We start from the raw sequence: 21,691 nt of genomic DNA, 5'->3' as shown, positions 1-21,691 counted from the left end.
AAACATCTTCAAAACAAAGGCTTTCTGCCAACCTGCCTCCACTACTGCATAGCACTACACTCTGGGAATAAATGTTTATAGATTCTGGAAAACGTGGACCTGTTTACATATGTAGGTAGTCACCTCTCAGAGGCTGATATCAGTGAATTAATTCACCATTGCTTTCATTGTGCCAGCACAATGTATCATACCTGGCTCAAAACTCATTGTCTATTGGGCAGTGATTTCCACCACCTTTATACTTCTGAGGCATAGTCTACCTACAGCAGACATTTTGTAGTACTGAAGAGGTACCACCAACGCTATCTCTGCAAAATCCTCCAAATCCACTGGCAGGATAGCAAAGCAGTATCAGCATCCTCTGCCAGGCATTCCTAGCATCTAGCCTTTAAATACACTAACATAGCACTGATGGGCATAATTTGCATGCCCAATGCCAGACTCCCAAAACATGTATTCTATTCTGAGCACTATCATGACAAAAGACATTTCACTGCAACTATTTGCCATTAATTATCAAACCAAACTACTGGAAGATTGTAACCATGAACATCAAAACATTTAGCTAAATTTGTAACAAAATGTGCCAAAATATTTTTTATGATAATGGAGATTTATTTCCTATTTTTACAAATTTATAATTTCTTAATAACTCATTACTACATAATTGGAACAAAATGAAAATCAGGTTTAGCTTTGCTTTGTTCAGAAACTTATTTTCAAAACAACTTATTCAGTGAATATGGTACCAATAATTAAAAATCAGCATACAACATAAAGATTTAGATTGAAAGCAATATGACAAATCTTTGTTAAAAAGTATGTGCAAATAGTACCTTTATTTCTGTGATATCAAAGTGCCATCCACTGTCATGAGCCACAAAACATTTAGAAATGGTGGAAACATTCAGCAGGTCTTTGTTTTTCATGTTTGAAAATGGGTTTCTTGATACAAATTGCCTAAAACATTTTAATCTTAGCTGATAAATCAGGCATGTTTTGAAATATATGGGTAGGAATGGAAATATCTAGCACAACCACTATCCACTTTAACTTAATATTTTATGCTGTAAATGTCTCTCTACCCAGTCTACTTGTAGCATACAATCTCTCCGTGGCCAGTGCACTATCATCTTTGGCTGCCTAAATAAACGTTCAAAGTTTATTTTTGTAAACTCTTATCAAAGTTCACTGATTGCTTTTTATTTAAAATGACTTATGGTCCCAGTTTCATGTCTGTGGATCAAGTTCAAATAAATTGTTAAACCTATGTGCTCTTCTTTCTCCTTCTCATAGTTAGGAAAGTTTGCCCATTAAACAGCTAATCCACATGGGACAAGAATATCCAATATCTGAGTTACCAGATCTTACCTGAAGTGGCAAAAAGATAGCAATAATTACTCTCAGGAGAAGGAAAGGTATCAGTCAGGATTCTTGCTTTTTCTTTATCCTGCCAGCCAATGCATGATTGAGAAGTGGATTAACTTTGCCTAGGCTATGGTGCCAGCTGCGTTAAAATGTAAACTTGTAATACAGATAAAGTGTGGGAGGGAACCATATCCAGCAGGTAAGGAGTAAAGAAGGAGGAATTGATCACATGGAAAGAAAACTTTAAATTTGAACCTATTTCCTCACATCCTTTGAGGAGTGTATACATTTCAAGTCCCATATCATTGTTCTCATTACCATTGCGTTACTGAATCTCGAATCTTAAAACTAATAATGCCAAGGATAACTAGAGCAGGCAAGAAAGCGTACAGCATTAGAAAATCAAACACAAATCTGTGAGGTGCCCCTGGGTATATAACATCAAGATACTGAATCCCTTGGGTAAACCAGCAAGAAGCACTTGTGGTGTTAGGAGATGACTGTGCACCTGCGGAGTACAAATACCAAACAATTAGCTGCATTCTTTAGAGTCTCATAATGTTATACATTAGAATTGAAATTTGTGTGAACAATTGCTTTGCATGCAGTTTTAAATTTTCTATAATAACTTTGTTCATGAAACAGTACGCTCCATCTATTTTGCTCCAAAGGTAAGACATGAATTGCTGTAGTTTGGTAGATACAAAATCCAGGGTTTAACAGTATTTCCTGGAAATGCCCTTCCATTATTTCAATTATATGTATTTACGTTAGCAAAGACCAAGATCACTAAATAGCCTTATTTGATGCTAATGAATGGATATTAGAAATATGACACTTATTTCTAATATTTATATTTATGATTAAAGATTTATCCCCATCATGACAACAACCTTTCCCTCAATGTGAGCAAAAGAGTTGGTCATTGACGTAAGGAAGTGGGAGGTGCACATGCTCCTGTCTACATCAACAGTGCTGAGGTTGAGAGCTTCAAGTTCCCAGGAGTGAACATCACCAATAGCCTGTCCTGGTCCAACCACGTAGATGCCATGGCAAAGAAAGCTCACCAGCTCCTCTACTTCCTCAGGAGGCTAAAGAAGTTTGGCATATCCCCCTTGACACTCACCAACTTTTATCAATGCACCATAGAAAGGATCCTATCTAGATGCATCATGGCGTAATATGGCAACTGCTCAATAATGTGGTCATTTATATTCAAAACAGCACTCCAGAACCCTCAACTGCAAAACATTCTTCAGTTCATCGAATGGACTGTAATTTTCACCTCTGCAAAAAGATGTTGGTTCTTTGCTAACATTTGAAAACGAGTTAAATGAGAAAACTACAAATGCTGAAAATTTGGAACAATACAGTGAAACACAATTCAGATCAGCCAATATCTATGAAGAGTAGAGACAAACTGTTGTTTTAGGTTGGCTCTAATTCAGAAATGAAGAAGGAAAGGCAGATATAATATGTTTGGGTATTAAAAGGCAAAGAGGAATGTACGTTCATGCCACCATTGGTTTGTGTCATTGGAATCAACTCCGAACTCATAAGGAGAAAGAAGTGGAAGGTTGCTAGATAACTAAGATAATCTTTACACTAGAAAATGAGATAAACAGGACATTAGAAAATAAAAGAATATGCAAATACTGAAGTAAGCGAGATACATACAAGGTTCATTTTCAGTGAGCAGGAGCCGGGACTTGGAATGAGAGGCAGGACTTTGCAAAAGCGATGAGTCTCTGTGCTTGGCGTTCATTTTCAGTGAGCAGGACCCTTAAAGAGGGACACTTGCATACTGCTAGTAATAATTGGCTGATTAGCTAATCAGCAGCAGCCAGTAAAAAGAAGCTAGGGTTAAGCAGAGTGGTCTTTATTTTGTTGTCTGTAAATCCTCAGTCCTTGATTCAATGTAGGCAGTGGAATGCTCCTCCTGTAAGATGTGGGATATCAGGGAACCTCACAGTCTCCCTGATGACTACATCTGCAGGAAGTGCACCCAGCTGCAGCTCCTGACTGACCAGGTCAAGGAAGCGGAGCTGGAGTTGGATGTACTCAGGACCATCTGGGAAGCTGAAAACCTCATAGATGAGGCTCTTACCAAGGTGGTCACACCCAGGGTACAGGCTTCAGATAGATGGGTGACCACCAGGAGAAGCAAGGGGAGTAAGCAGTTAGTGCAGGGCTCCCTGTGGGCAGACCCCTCAGCAATAACTATACCCCTTTGGATACTGCTGGGACAGAAGACCTATCAGGGCACAGCAGCAGCAGCAGCCAGGTCAGTGGCACTGTGGCTGGCTCAGCAGGGAAGGGTAAAGTCAGGCAGGGCAATAGTGATAGGAGACTTGATAGTTAGAGGCACAGACAGGAGATGCTGTGGCTGCAAAAGAGACACCAGGAAGGTGTGTTGCCTCCAGGTGCTAGGTTCGAGGATGTCTCAGAGCGGCTGCAGAATATTCACAAGGGGGAGGGTGAGCAGCCAGAGGTTGTGATGCACATTGGCACCAATGACATAGGTAGAAAAGGGGAAGAGGTCCTGCACAGTGAGTATAGGGAGTTAGGAAAGAGGCTGAAGAGCAGAAGCTCAAAGGCAGTAATCTCCAGATTACTCCCAGTGCCACCTGCTAGTCAGGGCAGGAGTAGGATAATAGAACAGATGAATGACTGGTTGAGATACTGATGCAGGGGACAGGGTTTCAGGTTCTTGGATCATTGGAACCTCTTTAGGGGCAGGGGTGACCTGTACAAGAAGGATGGGTTGCACCTTAACTGGAGGGGAACCAATATCCTGGCTGGGAGGCTTGCTAGTGCTACTCAGGAGGGTTTTTAAACTAGTTTGGTAGAGGGATGGGAACCAGAGCACTGGGTCAGAAAGTGGAAGGATTGAGTGGAAGGTAGATGTCAGGGCTGGTAAAAACAGGTAGGAGCAAAGTAAGAGACACGATGGGACGGACAGTTTGAAATGTGTATATTTGAATGTATTATGGGTAAGGGTAATGAAGCTAGAGCATAGATCAGTACATGGAACTGGCCATAACAGAGACAGGGAGGGACAGGGATGGGTGCTTCATATTCCAGGGTTTCGATGTTTTAGAAAAGATTGTGGGGGGGAATTGCACAATTAATCAGGGACAATATCACAGTTGCACTCAGAGGAGACATAATGGAGGGCTTGTCCACTGAGTCCATATGGTAAAACTCAAAAATAAGAAAGGTGCAATCACTCTGATGGAGTTATACCACAGAACCACCCCCCCCCCCCCCACTTCCATACCCCCCCCCCCCCCCACTCCCCAATAGCCACTGGGACATTGAGGAACAAATATGCAGGCAGATTAGGGAAAGGTATCAAACAAGGTTGTTGTCACGGGGGACTTCAACTTCCCTAATATAAACTGGGACCTCCTTAGTGTAAGAGGTTTAGATGGGGCAGGATTTATTAGGTGCATCCAGGAGGGTTTCTTAAATCAATATGTAGATAGTCCAACGAGAGGAGGGGTCGTATTGGACCTGGTGTTGGGTAACGAGCCTGGCCAGGTGACCGACCTTTCAGTGGGAGAACATTTAGGGAACAGTGACCACAACTCCTTAAGTTTTAAGATAGCAATAGATAAGGATGGACCTTGTGGGAGACTATTAAATTGGAGCAGGGCAAAGTACGGGAGCATTAGGCAGGAACTAGGGAGAATTAGTTGAGAACAGCTGTTTTGGGCAAGTCCATATCTGACATGTGGGGGGTGTTTAAAGACCAACTGCACAGAGTACAGGACAGGGATGTTCCAGTAAGAAGGACGGACAAAAATGGCAGGGTAAGAGAACCTTGGAAGTCGAGAAAAGTGGTGAATTTAGTCAAGAAGAAAAAGGAAAATTATGTAAAGCTTAGGAAGCTAGGATCAAACAGAGCACTTGAGGATTATACAGAAGCCAGAAAGGAACTCAAGATGGAAATTAGAAAAGCTACGAGGGGCCATGAAAAGTCCTTGGCAAGTAGGATTAAAGAGAATCCCAAGGGATTCTATACATATGTCAAGAGCAAGAGGATAACTAGGGAGAGGGTAGGACCACTCGAGGATAAAGGAGGGAACATGTGCTTGGAAGTGGAGGAGGTGGGTAAGGTCCTTAATGAGTACTTTGCATCAGTATTTACCAAGGAGAAGGACTTGGAGGATAGGGAGATCAGTGTGGATCATGCTAATATACCAGGACATTTCAAGATAAAGGAGGAAGTAGTGTCAGGTCTCTTAAAGAGCATTTGGATAAGTCCTCAGGGTCTGATGGGATATACCCCAGGTTATTGAGAGAGGCAAGAGATGAGATTGCTGGGGCCTTGACCAATATCTTTGTGTTTTCTTTAGCCACAGGTGAGGTCCCGGAGGACTGGCGAGTAGCTAATGTCGTTCCATTATTCGAGAAGGGAAACATATAATCCTGGTAACTATAGACCGGTGAGTCATCAGTGGTAGGGAAGTTACTAGAGAGGATACTTAGAGCTAGGATTTATGAGCATTTGGAAAACCATGGGCTAATTAGGTACAGTCAGCATGACTAAGACGGTATGTGCCATGAGGATAGGTTGGACACACTTGGGTTGTTTTCTCTGGAGCAGTGGAGGCTGAGGGGAGACCTGATAGAGGTTTATAAGATTGAGAGAGGCAGAGATAGAGTAGACAGCCAGTATCTTTCCCCAGGGTTGAAGTGCCTAATACCAGAGGGCATGCATTTAAGGTGAGAGAGGGAAAGTTCAAAGGAGATGTGCAGGGCAAGTTTTTTTTAAACAGAATGGTGGGTGCCTGGAATGTGCTGCCTGGGGTGGTGGTGGAGGCAAATACGATAGAGGCGTTCAAGAAGCTCTTAGACAGGCAGATGAATGTGAGGGAAATGGTAGGATATGGACATTGTGTAGGTAGAAGGGATTAGTTTAGTTGGACATTTTATTGCTAATCTAATTGGTTCAGCACAACATAGTGGGCCGCAGGGCCTGCTCCTGTGCTGTACTGTTCTGTGTTTTTATACAAAGCTGAGTTCAGAAGATGGGTTGGGTGGGGTTTCGATTTGAAATTATTGATGCAGTTTAGAATTAAATCAGTAAATAAAGTATATAAGGACCAGAAGATGAAACCTCAAACTTTTCCATCATCAAAATGCCTCAAATCCCTGGTACACTGATTCACTTAGACCATGTCACGCTGCAAAGAATATTTGAAGTCACTCAAGTCTTGTATTGAATTTCTATTTAAGTACAAATCATTTGGACAAATCTGGTGAGAATTTCATGTGCACGGTTGGCACTAATTTCAATAATTTTAAAGCTACCAAAACAGTATCTTTTGGGTGAAAGTAACAAAAAAAGGAATCTCTTAATGTTATCAATCATAATTATATTTAAAGTCTTTTACTTGTAGTATTTGTAAGATGTGTTTAATTAAACTCCATACTTAACTGGTAAGACAGTTGATTAATACTACCATTGTTTTTTTATTAACTATTAAACATTTATGAAATTTGTTTTTCATATGCAACAATGTGAAATTTATGAAATCTTTATCATAATCTTGAATGTTCAAGTAACTTAGCTACTAATCAAGTGAAAAACTTGTCTCATTTTTATCTCCATAGAACCATAGAACAATTCAGCACAATACAGGCCCTTCAGCCCACCATGTTGTGCCAACCTTCAAACCACACCTAAGACTATCTAACCCCTTCCTCTCACATATCCCTCTATTTTAAATTCCTCCATATACTTATCTAACAATCTCTTAAACTTGTCCAATGTATCAGCCTCCACCACCACCCCAGGCAGCGCATTCCATGCGCCAACCACTCTCTGGGTGAAAAACCTCCCTCTGCCATCTCCCTTGAACTTCCCACACATTACCTTAAAGCCATGTCCTCTTGTTTGAGCATTGGTGCCCTGGGAAAGAGGCGCTGGCTGTCCACTCTATCTATTCCTCTTAATATCTTGTATACCTCTATCATGTCTCCCCTCATCTTCCTTCTCTCCAATGAGTAAAGCCCAAGCTCCTTTAGTCTCTCCTCATAATCCATACTCTCTAATCCAGGCAGCATCCTGGTAAATCTCCTCTGCACCCTTTCCAACGCCTCCATATCCTTCTTATAATGAGGCGACCAGAACTGGACACAGTACTCTAAGTGTGGCCTAACCAGAGTTTTGTAAAGCTGCATCATTACTTCAGGGCTCTTAAACTCGATCCCACGATTTAAGAAAGCTTATGGGATGTTAGCTTTCATAACTAGCCTATCTACCTGCGAAGCGACTTTCAGTGATCTGTGGATATGAACCCCCAGATCCCTCTGCTCCTCTACACTGTCCAGAATCCTGCCATTTACCTTGTACTCCACCTTGGAGTTTGTCCTACCAAAGTGTACTACCTCACACTTCTCCGGATTGAACTCCATCTGCCACTTGTCAGCCCAGCTCTGCATCCTATCAATAACCCTCTGTAAGCTTAGACATCCCTCCACACTATCCACAACACCAATCTTTGTGTCATCTGCAAACTTGCTAACCCACCCTTCCACCCCCTCATCTAAGTCATTAATAAATATCACAAGAAGTAGAGGTCCCAGAATCGATCCCTGTGGGACACCACTAGTCATAGCCCTCCAATCCTAATGCACTCCTTCCACCACAACCCTCTGCTTTCTACATGCAAGCCAATTCCTAATCCACACAGCCAAGCTTCCCTGGATCCCTTGGCCTCTGACCTTCTGAAAAAGCCTACCATGCAGAACCTTATCAAATGCCTTACTAAAATCCATGTAGACCATATCCACTGCACTACCCTCATTAATCTTCCTGGTCACCTCCTCAAAGAACCCTATCAGGCTTGTGAGGCAAGATCTTCCCTTCACAAAGCCATGCTGGCTGTCCCTAATCAGTCCATGATTCTCTAAATGCTCATAGATCCTATCTCTTAGAATCCCTTCTAACAGCTTACCTACCACAGACGTAAGGCTCACTGGTCTGTAATTCCCTGGACTATCCCTACTACCTTTTTGAATAAGGGGACAACATTCGCCACCCTCCAATCCTCCAGTACCATCCTTGCAGACACAAGGACTCAAAGATCCTAGCCAACGGTCAACAATCTCCTCCCTTGCCTCATGAAGCAGCCTGGGGAATATTCTGTCAGGCCCCGGGGACTATCTGTCCTAATATTTTCTAACAACTCCAACACATCCTCTCTCTTGATATCTACATGCTCTAGAACATTACCCTTACCAACAATGTCCTCAGCGTCATCAAGACCCCTCTCCTTGGTGAATACTGAAGAGAAGTATTCATTGAGAACCTCACCTACTCCACAGCTTCCAGGCACATCTTCCCACCTTTGTCTTTAATCGGACATACCTTTACTCTAGCCATCCTTCTGTTCTTCATGTACGAGAAAAAAGCCTTGGGATTCTCCTTAAGCCTACTCGCCAAAGCCTTTTCATGTCCCCTTCTCGCTCTCCTCAGCCCTTTCTTAATTTCCCTCCTTGCTACTCTATATTCCTCACAAGCCCTGTCTGATCCTTGCTGCTTACACCTTATGTACGCTGCCTCTTTCCTAACTAGTTGTTCCACTCCTCTCGTCACCCAGGGTTCCTTCACCCTGCCATTCCTTCTCTGCCTCACCGGGACAAATTTATCCCTAACATCCTGCAAAAGATCCCTGAGCATTGACCACATCTCCATAGTACATTTCCCTTCAAAAATGTCATCCCAATTTACACTCCCAACTTCTCGCCTTATAGCCTCATAATTCACCTTTCCCCAATTAAGTATCTCATTACAACTTATCGAAGTAAACACTCACCATTCCCACATGTAAAATTTAAACCATAAAATTCATTAACCATCAGGACTTCCACTCCATATTTCTGAAATGTGAGGTAACTCAGCCAGCGAAATAGTTTGGGCATTTCTTCTGCACTCCTAAGATCATGGAATCAAAGCAAGCCAGCATTAGGTCATATTGTCTTGCAGCAATATACTATGAACAATAGTTTGCTGAAACACAGCTTCAGTTTTCATCCACCCCTCCTGCAGTATGTAACACATGATTCTCAAAGTGCTAGCCATCAAGTGGCCATGGTTCATGTGTGAACATAGACACTCATTGCCAGGAAATGATTAGATTGTGAGACCATCATAGCCAAAACTATCCAATTCCATCCAATACATTCTCTAGCAAGGGTACTAGATGAGAAAGAATGAACAAAGTTGCAATGAAATAACACCATTCATATCCTCACTTAAAAGCACTTCAAAACAAATTAAGTACATTTTAAGAAGAGTCACAGTCATGAGGAAGCAAAACATGGTTGGAGGATTTCTTCCTGGCTATCATTAAGAGTTTCTAGCATTACTCTAATTGTTGCCCTAATTAAGACCAGGACAATAATCAGAACTGTTACTTACTCATTGCATTGCAAAGTCACCCATTACACCATTTGTAGAGCAGTCCATATAATCACAGCCAGGTATTATTTAAAATAGATTAGAAAACTCAGACTTTTACTAAGTCTGAAAGCATGAAAATCATGTGTTGAACCATGGTGCTCAAGTTTTCTTTCACTTCCATCACTGAATAATGATTTAATGTATTAAAACTTTATTTATTCAGCACGGTAACAGGCCCATTCCAGCCCAACGAGCCCGTGCCGCCCAATTACATCTATGTTAACCTACTAACCCATAGTCTTTGGAATGTGGGAGGAAACCGGAGCACCCAGAGGAAAACCCACATAGTCACGGGGAGAACATACAAACTCCTTACAGACAGCGGCAGGAATTGAACACTGATCGCTGGCACTGTAATAGCGTTACACTAACCGTTAAACTATACATCATATAGATTTGAATTTATTTAGCACTAAATAGGACATTCCAAAGGACTTTACAACTAATGAAGTACATTTGAAGTGGAGTTTAAAGTACAGTCATTACTGCAATGTTGGGAAAGTGGTAACCACTTGCTCAAAGTAGCAGTGTGTACTCACAAGGAAAACCTGTTTTTGGCAATATGGATTAAGTGATCAGAATTGGCTAGTACACTGGTAGAATACCGCTCTGTTCTTCAGAATAGGTCTATAGGATCCTTGTACCTCAGAGAGCAGATGGGGCCTCAGGTACACACCCATCCAAAAGACAGCATCTCCAACAATGCAGCGCTCCTTCGATACTCACTGGACAGGACTATCTAAATTTGTGTCCTCACATCTTTGGATCGGGCCTTGAACCCACAACCTTGTAATTCCGATGTGAAAGAGCTACCAACTGAGTCACAGTTGTCAGGTGAGCTGACAAAATATGTCAGAAATTTGAATAAGAACAATTTTTATTAAAATATCATGTCTTTTTTGATTAATCCATTCAATGCCCATTGGTACCAAAATGTGTGCTACAGCTGGCATACTGCCCACAGGTGGACCCTCGCGTTATGGCCGTTTGGGTAACAGAAATTCACCCTTACAGAATTCACAAATCCTGTAAAATTTGAGATATGGAATAAAATTTGATCTCCTGGATTTTATGTGAAGCAAAGTAAATAAACACAATTTCTTTCTTTCTCAACTTGCTTTACTTGATATATGTGCAGATGGCACAGCTTCACGTTATAGAAAATTGCAATATGGACCATTTTCTAGGAACACACCTCCATAACACGGGGGCCGCCTGTATTGAAAGCCTGAAACAGGCATGTGCTTGTGCATCTCTTGAATGCTCTGACAAAATGCCAAAGGCCATGCTGTGATTGACATGTTACTGCCCCATTCCCAATGTGTGGAGGGCATTAAATTCACTTTTAATATGTTCCCAATTAATTTATCCCAAAGATAACGATTCAATTTTGTAATAATCAAGGCAGTTCTCACTTGGGATTCTATTTGTTGGAAATCGTATCTTGAGTGTTTTATAGTCTAAAACTCTAAGTCATAATGTAACAGCATATTTTTTTGGAAGCAAAGCTGCAGGAGTCATAATGTATTTCCAAAGCTTCTCACCTTAGGAAACCTGATCCCACCAGAATTCCTGCTACATTAATTAAAGCTACTGCACTATTAACTATATTTGGATTCTGAACAACACCAAGTAGAATCAGCGTCAGAAGTTCACCAACTAGATGTGGCACTATGAGTGCAGCAAAGAAACATCCAAACCGCTCCCACAATGGATACATTCCCAAGGTCCTGAAAAACAAAGTGATCCAAATAAAATAAGAGCAACATTCCTCTCTTACTGCTAACATTTGCACAAATAAAATCACCAAAACCTCTGTTGTTTAGCTAATATATCTGTATAGGAAATTAAGTATAGGAAAATAGTTCTTTCCTATAGTAAAAGAGTGTTTTAAATAAGGCAAATGCTAAATTTTATGAAACTCCATTTTGAACCATGCTAATGAAATTGCACCTTTATTAACATGGAATTTTTTAAAGCAATATTTTTAAAATAAATGTGTTGGTTCACAGAAAATTTTGCTTTTGGCGATATGTATCCCTAGGAAAAAGGCAATTTTAAAACCAACGCTATACCTCACACAGTATCCAAACCACATGTAGTGCCCACAGTGAACATCATACCCCAGTGTTCTAAATCAAAATCAATGTCTATTCTAAGGGGCATTTTAGGTAATGCAACATAATACGTAATTCCAAAACAGAGTAAGCTGATGGCACCCATGTTCATTCCAGATAAAGCCTTCAGCACCTGGTATTCCTGGGTGGGCCCCCATCCAAACAGTGTTCTAATTATGACTAGATCCTGTGTTTGCTAAAAACAAAATAAAGCATTGAGGAAGGAATTTCCAGAAGTTATTCCAGGTAATTTTGACTGTGATTCAGCCATCTATTAAATGTCTCTTCTGATTTCCATTTTGACCAGATTGTTGGCTATACCTCCATTAGTAGCAATTTTGCCTTTGAGTCAGAAATCTGTAGATGAAACTCCTTCCCTGGGGACTTGAGCATAAAGATCTTTGTTGCCAAATTCAGTGAATACTGAGGGGACTCTACACTTGGAGGGGCAATCATCTAGATGTACTTAGTTGCCTTTAAACAGGTCCTGTGTAAATTGAAGATTTATTTTTCTTTTTTTAAATTTCTATTGACTTCAATGGCAACCAATTTGACATTTCCCACTTTATGCTGCTGTCGAAAGTCAAAATTACCATAACATTTTGTGGAAATTTCCTCCAATCAATATTTTGGTGGAAATGGAAATCCTTACCTTCAAGGAGTGATTTCTAACAAACTGAGAAAATAAACCAGAGAAAATCCTTAAAGTCACTAACACTCAGAAACGAAAGACAATCTTCTCCCATAATTCACTATGTGCCTGAGTTGAAGTACTATTTTTGTTTATAGTATTTAATGGGGTTTTTCTGCATTTTTTTTAAAGTAGTACCTCTACTGCTCAGATTACCATGAGGTAGTTTTGCTTCCTCACCAATGGTCAACTAATTACATTAGGATGATTTAATTATTTCAAATTTGAAGTTTGTAGTACATCCTTCACCCAACTACCTTGCCATCATAAAGGTTCATCCACTGTTAATTGTTTTGTGTGCCGAGAAAACAGATAGGTAAAGTAACACATTCAGAATCCTTTTATAAATCCAAGAACGTTCTGTTAACATAATCCCACAATGTTTGACTGCTTGCTCCACCTTTTTTGTATATCTGCATTCCCAATGAATTACACAGAAGAATTTTGGAAGTTAAGTGTAATAAAAAAGAGTTAAACTACTAATCATCTCTTTCAGAATTAAAATCTAATATTTAGTTAATCAGCTTAAAAACCACTATTTTTGTTTCAGATCATTCTTCCAGACTGTCACAGAACGCACATTGTTAAAATGTTTCTCTGATAGGTGAAACGATTCTTACCAGTAAACAAAAATGCTGTAAATAGCCACACTGATGATGCTGAAGGGAAGGATGTGAATGATGTAGGCCATCAACATCAACCATTTCTGATAAATACCATCTGAACTTTCCTGGTCACCGATTGAACGTAATGAAGGGTCTTTTTTCAAAAAATATATGAGAAGAAACAAAACATGTTGATACCTGTAAATACTAAATCATAAAATTTTGACTAATGTAACATGCCAGACCATTGAAAAAACCTCACAGCCTGAACATGAGCAGTTTCTATACTGTTGCCAGTGTTCTGAAATCTCCTCAGTGTAAACAGGACTGTTTTTCAGAGCACAAGGTGTCAACAAATTCAAAGAGTTATTTCTACTTAAAATGTTATGTACAAATTAAGCTGGCTGGAAAGTAGCGGTTAGCATAACGCTATTACAGCGCCAGCGACCCGGGTTCAATTCCGGCCACTTTCTTTAAGGAGTTTGTACGTTCTCACCGTGTCTGCGTGGGTTTCCTCCGGGTGCTCCGGTTTCCTCCCACATTCAAAAGACGTACGGGTTAAGAAGTTATGGGCATGCTGTGTTGACGCCGGAAGTGTGGCGACACTTGTGGGCTGCCCCCAGAACACCCTACACAAAGGATGCATTTCACTGTGTGTTTCGATGTACATGTGACTAATAAAGATCTATTATCTAGAACAAAGAGTGAACATTTCAGGTTGGACCATTGGTTTTGGTGAAAGGTCATTGATTACTGAGTATTTCCAGCATCATCTGTCTTTATTTCAGATTTCCAGTACCTGCAGAATTTAACTTTTATTATGTAAAACTGGCTTTGTACTGACTTGCTTCTAAATACTGAAACGCTGATGCTCAACCTGAAGTTTGTCACAGTAAATATTCTGAAGGCAAAATTTATTTTTATCGTGCCATTTAACCTAACAGACTTCTTACAAATCTATGAACCAAAACATGATCAGTGACGTACATAAAGCAACAGCATTCAGCATTCCAGTATAGGGTGAGGCACCTACGCTTTGGTAGATGATTCCAACTCGGTCTTGCACTGCACCTTTTGATGGATCACTATTCAGCTTCATCAGGAAAAACACAACAAACAAGCCATACAGCAGATTTTGGGACAGTCGCATTAATATCCCAGTCTTGTTTCTTGATAAATTCCTTACAATTCGCCTGTAATAGAAAATGAGAAGTAATAAATCCTTTCTTTAGATGGGACGGAATTTGTTAAATGTGTCCAGGAGGGATTCCTGATGCAGTATGTTGACAGGCCGACTAGAGGGAATGCCATGTTAGATCTAGTTTTAGGAAATGAACCAGGACAGGTGAAGGATCTATTGGTGGGTGAGCATTTAGGGGACAGTGACCATTGCTCCATAACCTTTAAAATTGTCATGGACAGGGACAGGTGCAGAGAGGACAAGAGGATTTTTAATTGAGGAAGGGCGAACTATGAGGCTATAAGGAGAGAACTTGGGAGTGTAAATTGGGATGTCCTTTTTGAAGGAAAATGTACGATGGAGATGTGGTCGATGTTCAGGGATCTTATGCAGGATGTTAGGGATAAATATGTCCCGGTGAAGCAGAGAAGGAATGGCAAGGTGAAGGAACCATGGGTGACGAGAGAGGTGGAATGACTTGTTAGGGAGAAGAAGATAGCATACATGAGGTATAAGCAGCAAGGTTCAGACAGGGCCCGTGAGGAATATAGGGTAGCGAGGAAGGAACTTAAGAAAGGGCTGAGGAGAGCTAGAAGGGGACATGAAAAGGCATTGGCTAGTAGGGTTAAGGAAAATCCCAAGGCCTTTTTCAAGTACGTGAAGGGTAGGAGGATGGCTAGGGTAAAGGTAGGTCTGATTAAGGACAAAGGTGGGAGAATTTGCCTGGAGGCGGCAGAAGTGGGAGAAGTTCTCAATGAGTACTTCTCTTCGGTATTCACCAGGGAGAGGGGTCTTGATGACGCGGAAGGGAGTGCTGGTAGGGGTAATGTTCTCGAGGTTGTAGATATCAAGAGAGAGGATGTGTTGAAGTTGTTAAATAATATTAAGACAGATAAATCTCCGGGGCCTGACGGTATTTTCCCCAGGCTGCTTCGAGAGGCTAGGGAGGAGATTGTTGAACCGCTGGTAAGGATCTTTGAGTCCTCGTTGTCCACGGGGATGGTGCCGGAGGATTGGAGGGTTGCGAATGTTGTCCCCTTGATCAAAAAAGGTAATAGGGATAGGCCAGGGAATTATAGACCGGTGAGTCTCACGTCTGTGGTGGGTAAGCTGTTAGAAAGGATTCTAAGGGATAGGATTTATGAACACCTTGAGAATCATGGACTAATTAGGGACAGCCAGCATGTCTTTGTGAAGGGAAGATCTTGCCTCACAAGCCTGATAGAGTTCTTTGAGGAGGTGACCAGGAAGATTGATGAGGGCAGTGCAGTGGATGTGGTTTACATGGATTTTAGTAAGGCGTTTGATAAGGTTCCTCATGGTAGGCTTCTTCAGAAGGTCAGAGGCCAAGGGATCCAGGGAAGCTTGGCTGTGTGGATTAGGAATTGGCTTGCATGTAGAAAGCAGAGGGTTGTGGTGGAAGGAGTGCCCTTGGATTGGAAGGCAGTGACTAGTGGTGTCCCGCAGGGATCGGTTCTGGGACCTCTACTTTTTGTGATATTTATAGATGACTTAGATGAGGGGGTGGAGGGCTGGGTTAGTAAGTTTGCGGACGACACTAAGATCGGCGGTGTTGTGGATAGTGCGGAGGGCTGCCGGAACTTACAGAGGGATATTGATAGGATGCAGAGCTGGGCTGACAAGTGGTAGATGGAGTTCAATCCGGAGAAGTGTGAGGTGGTACACTTTGGAAGGACAAACTCCAGGGCAGAGTACTGGGTAAATGGCAAGGTACTTGGCAGTGTGGAGGAGCAGAGGGATCTGGGGGTTCATATTCACAGTTCATTGAAAGTTGCCTCACAGGTGGAAAGAGCAGTTAAGAAGGCCAATGGGATGTTAGCTTTCATAAATCACGGGATTGAGTTTAAGAGCCGCGAGGTGATGATGCAGCTTTACAAAACTCTGGTTAGGCCACACTTAGAGTACTGTGTTCAGCTCTGGTCGCCTCATTATAGGAAGGATGTGGAGGCGTTGGAGAGGGTACAGAGGAGATTTACCAGGATGCTGCCTGGATTAGAGAGTATTGAATATGAGGAGAGGCTTAAGGTGCTAGGGCTTTATTCACTGGAAAGGAGGAGGATGAGAGGAGACATGATAGAGGTATATAAAATATTGAGAGGAATAGATAGAGTAGACAGTCAGCGCCTCTTTCCCAGGGCATCAATGCTCAAGACGAGAGGGCATGGCTTTAAGGTTTTGGGTGGGAGGTTCAGGGGAGATGTCAGGGGGAGGTTTTTCACCCAGAGGGTGGTTGGTGCATGGGATGCACTGCCTGGGGTGGTGGTGGAGGCAGATACATTGGACAGGTTCAAGAGCTTGTTGGATAGGCATATGGAGGAATGTGGGATGGGGGGATATGCGGGAGAAAGGGGTTTGGTAGTGTGAGGGTGGTTTGATGGACAGCGCAACGTGGTGGGCCGAAGGGCCTGTTTTGTGCTGTATGGTTCTATGGTTCTTCTTAAATTTAACAAAGAACAGAGATTGCAAAAAAAATCTTTAGTTCTGCAAAGAGCGGGTCAAGCTGCTAGAAGAGAAAGATTTATACAGATTTACAGTGGAGAGCATTCTGACTGGTTGCATCACCGCCTGGTATGGAGGCTCTAATGCAGAGGATCAAAAGAGGCTGCAGAAGGTTGTAGGCTCAGCCAGGTCCATCACAGGCACAACTCTTCCATGAAGGACATCTTCAAGAGGCGGTGCCTCAAGAAGGTGCCATCCATCACTAAGGACCCTCATCATCCGGGACATGTCCTCTTCACGTTACTACCATTGGGGAGAAGGTACAGGAGCCTGAAGACCCACACACAACGTTTCAGGAACAGTTTCTTTCCCTCTGCCATCAGATTTCTGAATGCTCCATGAACACTATCTTGTTATTTCTCTTTTGCACTATTTATTTATTTTTGTAACTTATAGTAATTTTTATGTCTTGCACAGTACTGGTGCCTCAAAACAACAAATTTCATGACATATGTCAGTGATAATAATCCGGATTCTGAAAGAATGGTTTTCAAAGGCAGGTTACTGAGGAAAATACTCTCCTACCTGAATCTTTAGCAATAACCAATGCTTCAGATGTCTTTCCTTCACCAGAGTGGCTCACACTGAAACCTAAAAACACACGCAACCACGATTTCAACCTCAGTGGAGGCCATAGGTTGCATTGAGAGAGATTCCAAATGTGGTGCTAACTTTTTTCCGGGCTAAAGCTGAGCACATGGGTTTGCAGTTTTCCCAGGGTGCAAGGTGCGAGTTTTCCCAGGGTGCAAGGTGCCATACAGCAAAACTTAGAGACTCCACTATCCCAACATCCAGCTGCTACCCATAGGTGGGACATCATGCAATGTAATGCCCAGCACCAGTCACGACGTGTTCATTAAGCACCAGTTTGCAGTGCCTGCAGTATTTCAGCAATAACAGCAAAAAAATGTGGCTCTGAGCAACAAGGGCTGTCCACTGAGAACATAGCTGGTGACTCTAACACAACCCACACATACATATGCAGCATGCAGACACTGATAGTCATGCTGCCACAAGAAAAGTGATAGGCAGACAATTGGCTTGCTAAGGTTACATTACCTAGGCATGAAACTTCCTTGAGGAGCCCTGAAGTGCTCACTTGAGCAGGTCTCAAAAATTTGTGCTGTCTTGCAGTGTGCTGCAAACTATGTCTTGACTATTTACCACATCTATCTGCACTCTTGATGGTTACATTCTAGCTATGTTGTCCTTTGAAAATTAATTCAAGTGAAATATCTGCAAGCTCAGAAGGAAAATACTTCAATCATTATAAATCTGAAATAAATTTTGAACTTGCATTAAGAATGCCTACCTTAAGAAATTCTGTTATGCCTAATGACAGCATATCTATTTGTCTCTTTTAACTCTGTATTGCTTCAACAGCCACATCTTTTTTCTCAGTGACTGTTTTGATGAAAAGGCATGAATCGGAAATGAATGTTTAGAGTGGTGATTGGCATACCAATCGAGTGAGCTGCTTTGTCCTAGACCATGTCAAGTTTCTTGAGCGTTGCTGGAGCTGCACTGATCGAAGCAAGTGGAGTACTCCATCATACTCCTGATTTGTGCTTGTTCATGATGGAAAAGCATCTTGGTGTCATGTAATGAGTCAGAGGATGCAGGATATCCAGCCTTTGTCCTAACCATTGTAGCCACAGTATTTATGTGGCAGTCCAGCTGAGTTTCTGGTCAATGGTGAACTCCAGCACATTGATGGTAAGGGACCTGCTGATGGTAATGTCATTAATTGTCAAAGGTACATAATTAGTCTCCCTCTTGTTGAACATGCTCATTGCCTGGCAGCTTAATTGTACAAATGTTACTTGCCACTTATCAACCTATACCTGAATGGTGTCTTGGTTTGCTGCTTGCAGATATGGGCCCTTTCATTTGTTGTGAAGCTGCTAATGGAATTGAACATTATGCAATTATGAGCAAACATCCCCACTTCTGGCCTTATGATGGAAAAAAGGTCATTGATGAAGCAGCTGAAGATGACTGGGCCCAGGACACTGCCTTGAGAAACTCGTACAATGTCCAGGACCTGGGATAATTCACCTTCAATATCCTCAACCATTTTTCTTTGTGCGAGATAAAACTCCAACCATTGGAGTGATTTTCCCTGGATGCCCATTAGTTTTATCAGGTGCCTTAATGCCACATTCAGTCAACTGTTGCCTTGATGTCAAGAGCAAGAGCAGTCACCCTCAGCCCACCTCTACAATTCAGCTCTTTACTTGTTCCAAGCCTGTGAGAATATTTGGAGTAGAATAGTCCTGGTGAGACCCAAACTCGACATCAGTGAATAGGTTTTTGGTGAGTTAGTGCCATCTCTACAACTGCACAATCTCAATACCCAATCTATTTAAAAATAAATTACAAATGGAATAAATGCTGTCATATACAACATTTGGTGGAAGATGTTTTTGTAGATGTTCTACCTGATTAGTATCCAAAGTTTAAAGAGTGTGCTTGGAGAAGCTGTGTTCTTGAAAGGAATGGATGTTGACTGTTTTGTTTTCTCTGCAGCATTAATATTCACCAGAACATTGTTAAATATTCTTGAATTTCGATATGATGATAAAATTTCTTGAACTCTGCTGTAGGTTTCAATTTCCCGCTCTCTACTTCTGGTGTCAACAGATGTCAGGTCCACTGAAAGTTTTAACAACAAGTTAACAGCTGTGCAAATGGACAGTTCAGTTTGTATCAAACTAATGTTAAGCCTGTCATAGGGTCAAAGAATCATGGAATTGTACAGCACAGAAACAGACCTTCACCCCCCATTTCTACACCACCTGTTGCACCCACCTATACTAATCCCCTTTGTTTTATATGTCTTTATGAATCAAGTGCTTGCATAGATGCTTCTTAAATGTTGTGAGAGTATCTACCTTCACCACCTCCTCATACAGCACATTCCAGATGCGGACCACTCTCTGTGTGGAAAAAAATCCCCCTCAGATCTCTCAAAACTTACCTCTCACTTTAAAGCTATGCCCTTTTGGGGAAAAAGATTCTATCTACCTAAACTATCCCCCGCATAATTTTATATACCTCTATCAGGTCATTCTCTGCCCCTGGGGAAACAAACCCAGTCCACTCTTTACAACCGTGATGCTCCAATCTAGGCAACATCCTGGTGAATCTGCACTCTCTCCAGTACAAAAACATCCTTCCTATGGTGTGCTGAGGGTTATGTCTTCTCGTATATGGACAACCAATTTTAAGGAAGTAAATTTAATATTGCTTGAAAGGTTCTGTCACTGAAATTGTGTAAACTAATGAAAATTGTCTATGCAATCATAGCTAAAATCATTAAGTTCAACATTTTGTTCCCATTCTGTGCATTTCCATTTGTGTTCTATTGCAGAACTAATTATTACACATCTTAATGTTTCAGTCTACTTTTAAATATAATGCAAGGTGTATTAAATTGGGAGTTTGTGACACCCTACACGAAGAACACAATTTTTAATCAATCTGAATTAGCACTAAAGGTAAAATTGACTGACAGTTGGCAAAGAAAGCTCTTATCACTGTACTATTAATTACAAGCTCTATGAATTGACTTCCTTCCTTTGCTTAAAAATTGTATGATGTTCAGCATTCAACAGCATGTGTGGAGCTGTGTCAGCTGTTTCAAGGAGAATGGCATCCAGTCTCCACCACCGGCACTGCACAGCTAGAGGTGATCAAATTGATTGCACTTCTCAATACTGAAAGTGTGTGCACTTTTCAATAGCACTCACTGTCTAACAAAGTTGTGATAGGAGGTCAATAACCTGAAACATTTACCAGATCCTACTGTTTTCAGCCTTTTGCCACTGAAAATAAAGTAATGCTTCCCGATGTGAAATACAATTTCCAGGTTGTTCTGAGTCTCTTCAGAGATTTGACCAGACATTTCCTGGTGTACACCTCCCTTGTCTGTCTGGTGCAATTTGCATATTAATTGAGCACATGATGACATTGTTACCAGTCTCCCAAACCCTCTGAAGTTCCTCACCTTCCAATCCCTTGTAATAATTTCCACCTCCCAAATCGGCACTGAATTTCTCCAGTCGTCCAATTAATCCCTATGAGGACAATCGCAGCACCTAAATGCATGATCCATGAATCTCCTCCTGAACTGCTCACCTTTACCTTTCCCCTCATTCTGAGGTCCTGGGGGGTGGGGGTGGGGGTGGGGGGCTCCGATCTATACCCCTCTCTCACCCTGACCACTTAACTGATCAATTCCCCAAATTTCTGATCCATGACCCCAGTTCTTGTACCACCCATCCTGCATCTCCCCAACCAATCTCCTGCCCATCCCCTTGCTTACCCTCACTTGGTGACCTGATCCTTACCCTCTAGACACAGGTTCTCTCTCCACTCCCTGATCCCTTGCACATCTCCACTGCAGAAAACTGGAATGACCCTTCAGTGGTGCCTGAAACCTATTATTAAAATTTGCAGATGCATGCCCATGATTATAAGTGCCCTCCCCCAACACTCACACAGGTGCACTAGAACATTAGTTCTCCTTCTCTCACCATGGGTGCGACATGGCATGTTACTATCTCAGATTCACAGCATAGGCAGTATTCTTTTCTATGGATCAGATTGAAGTTGTGTAGTCTTAACACATCTAATTATGAATGGTGGTGTACAATTAAACAGCTAACAGGAGGAGAAGGCTCCAAGAATATTCCCATTCTCAAAAATGGCAGGCATATGAGTGCTAAAGAC

At 41.7% G+C, this 21,691-nt stretch overlaps 1 protein-coding gene across 1 annotated transcript in view; it reads right to left on the bottom strand.

Annotated features, from left to right (window-relative positions):
- Window positions 1-579: 579 nt before the first annotated feature.
- abcg5 (ATP-binding cassette, sub-family G (WHITE), member 5) overlaps window positions 580-21,691 on the bottom strand; it is a 30,308-nt gene continuing 9,196 nt past the window's right edge. The window contains exons 8-13 of the mRNA XM_052012943.1: window positions 19,399-19,612; window positions 14,245-14,450; window positions 13,273-13,411; window positions 11,389-11,574; window positions 9,198-9,316; window positions 580-1,876 (exon numbers count right to left, since the gene is read on the bottom strand). Of these exons, the coding sequence (XP_051868903.1) occupies window positions 1,683-1,876; window positions 9,198-9,316; window positions 11,389-11,574; window positions 13,273-13,411; window positions 14,245-14,450; window positions 19,399-19,612 (1,058 nt within the window). The 3' untranslated portion in view covers window positions 580-1,682. The remainder of the gene's footprint in view (window positions 1,877-9,197; window positions 9,317-11,388; window positions 11,575-13,272; window positions 13,412-14,244; window positions 14,451-19,398; window positions 19,613-21,691) is intronic.

The sequence above is a fragment of the Pristis pectinata genome, chromosome 3 (assembly GCF_009764475.1).
Source record: "Pristis pectinata isolate sPriPec2 chromosome 3, sPriPec2.1.pri, whole genome shotgun sequence".
NCBI classification, from domain to species: Eukaryota; Metazoa; Chordata; class Chondrichthyes; order Rhinopristiformes; family Pristidae; genus Pristis; species Pristis pectinata.
Note: the sequence above shows the minus strand (reverse complement) of the source record. Positions and strands in the feature narration are given on the sequence as shown.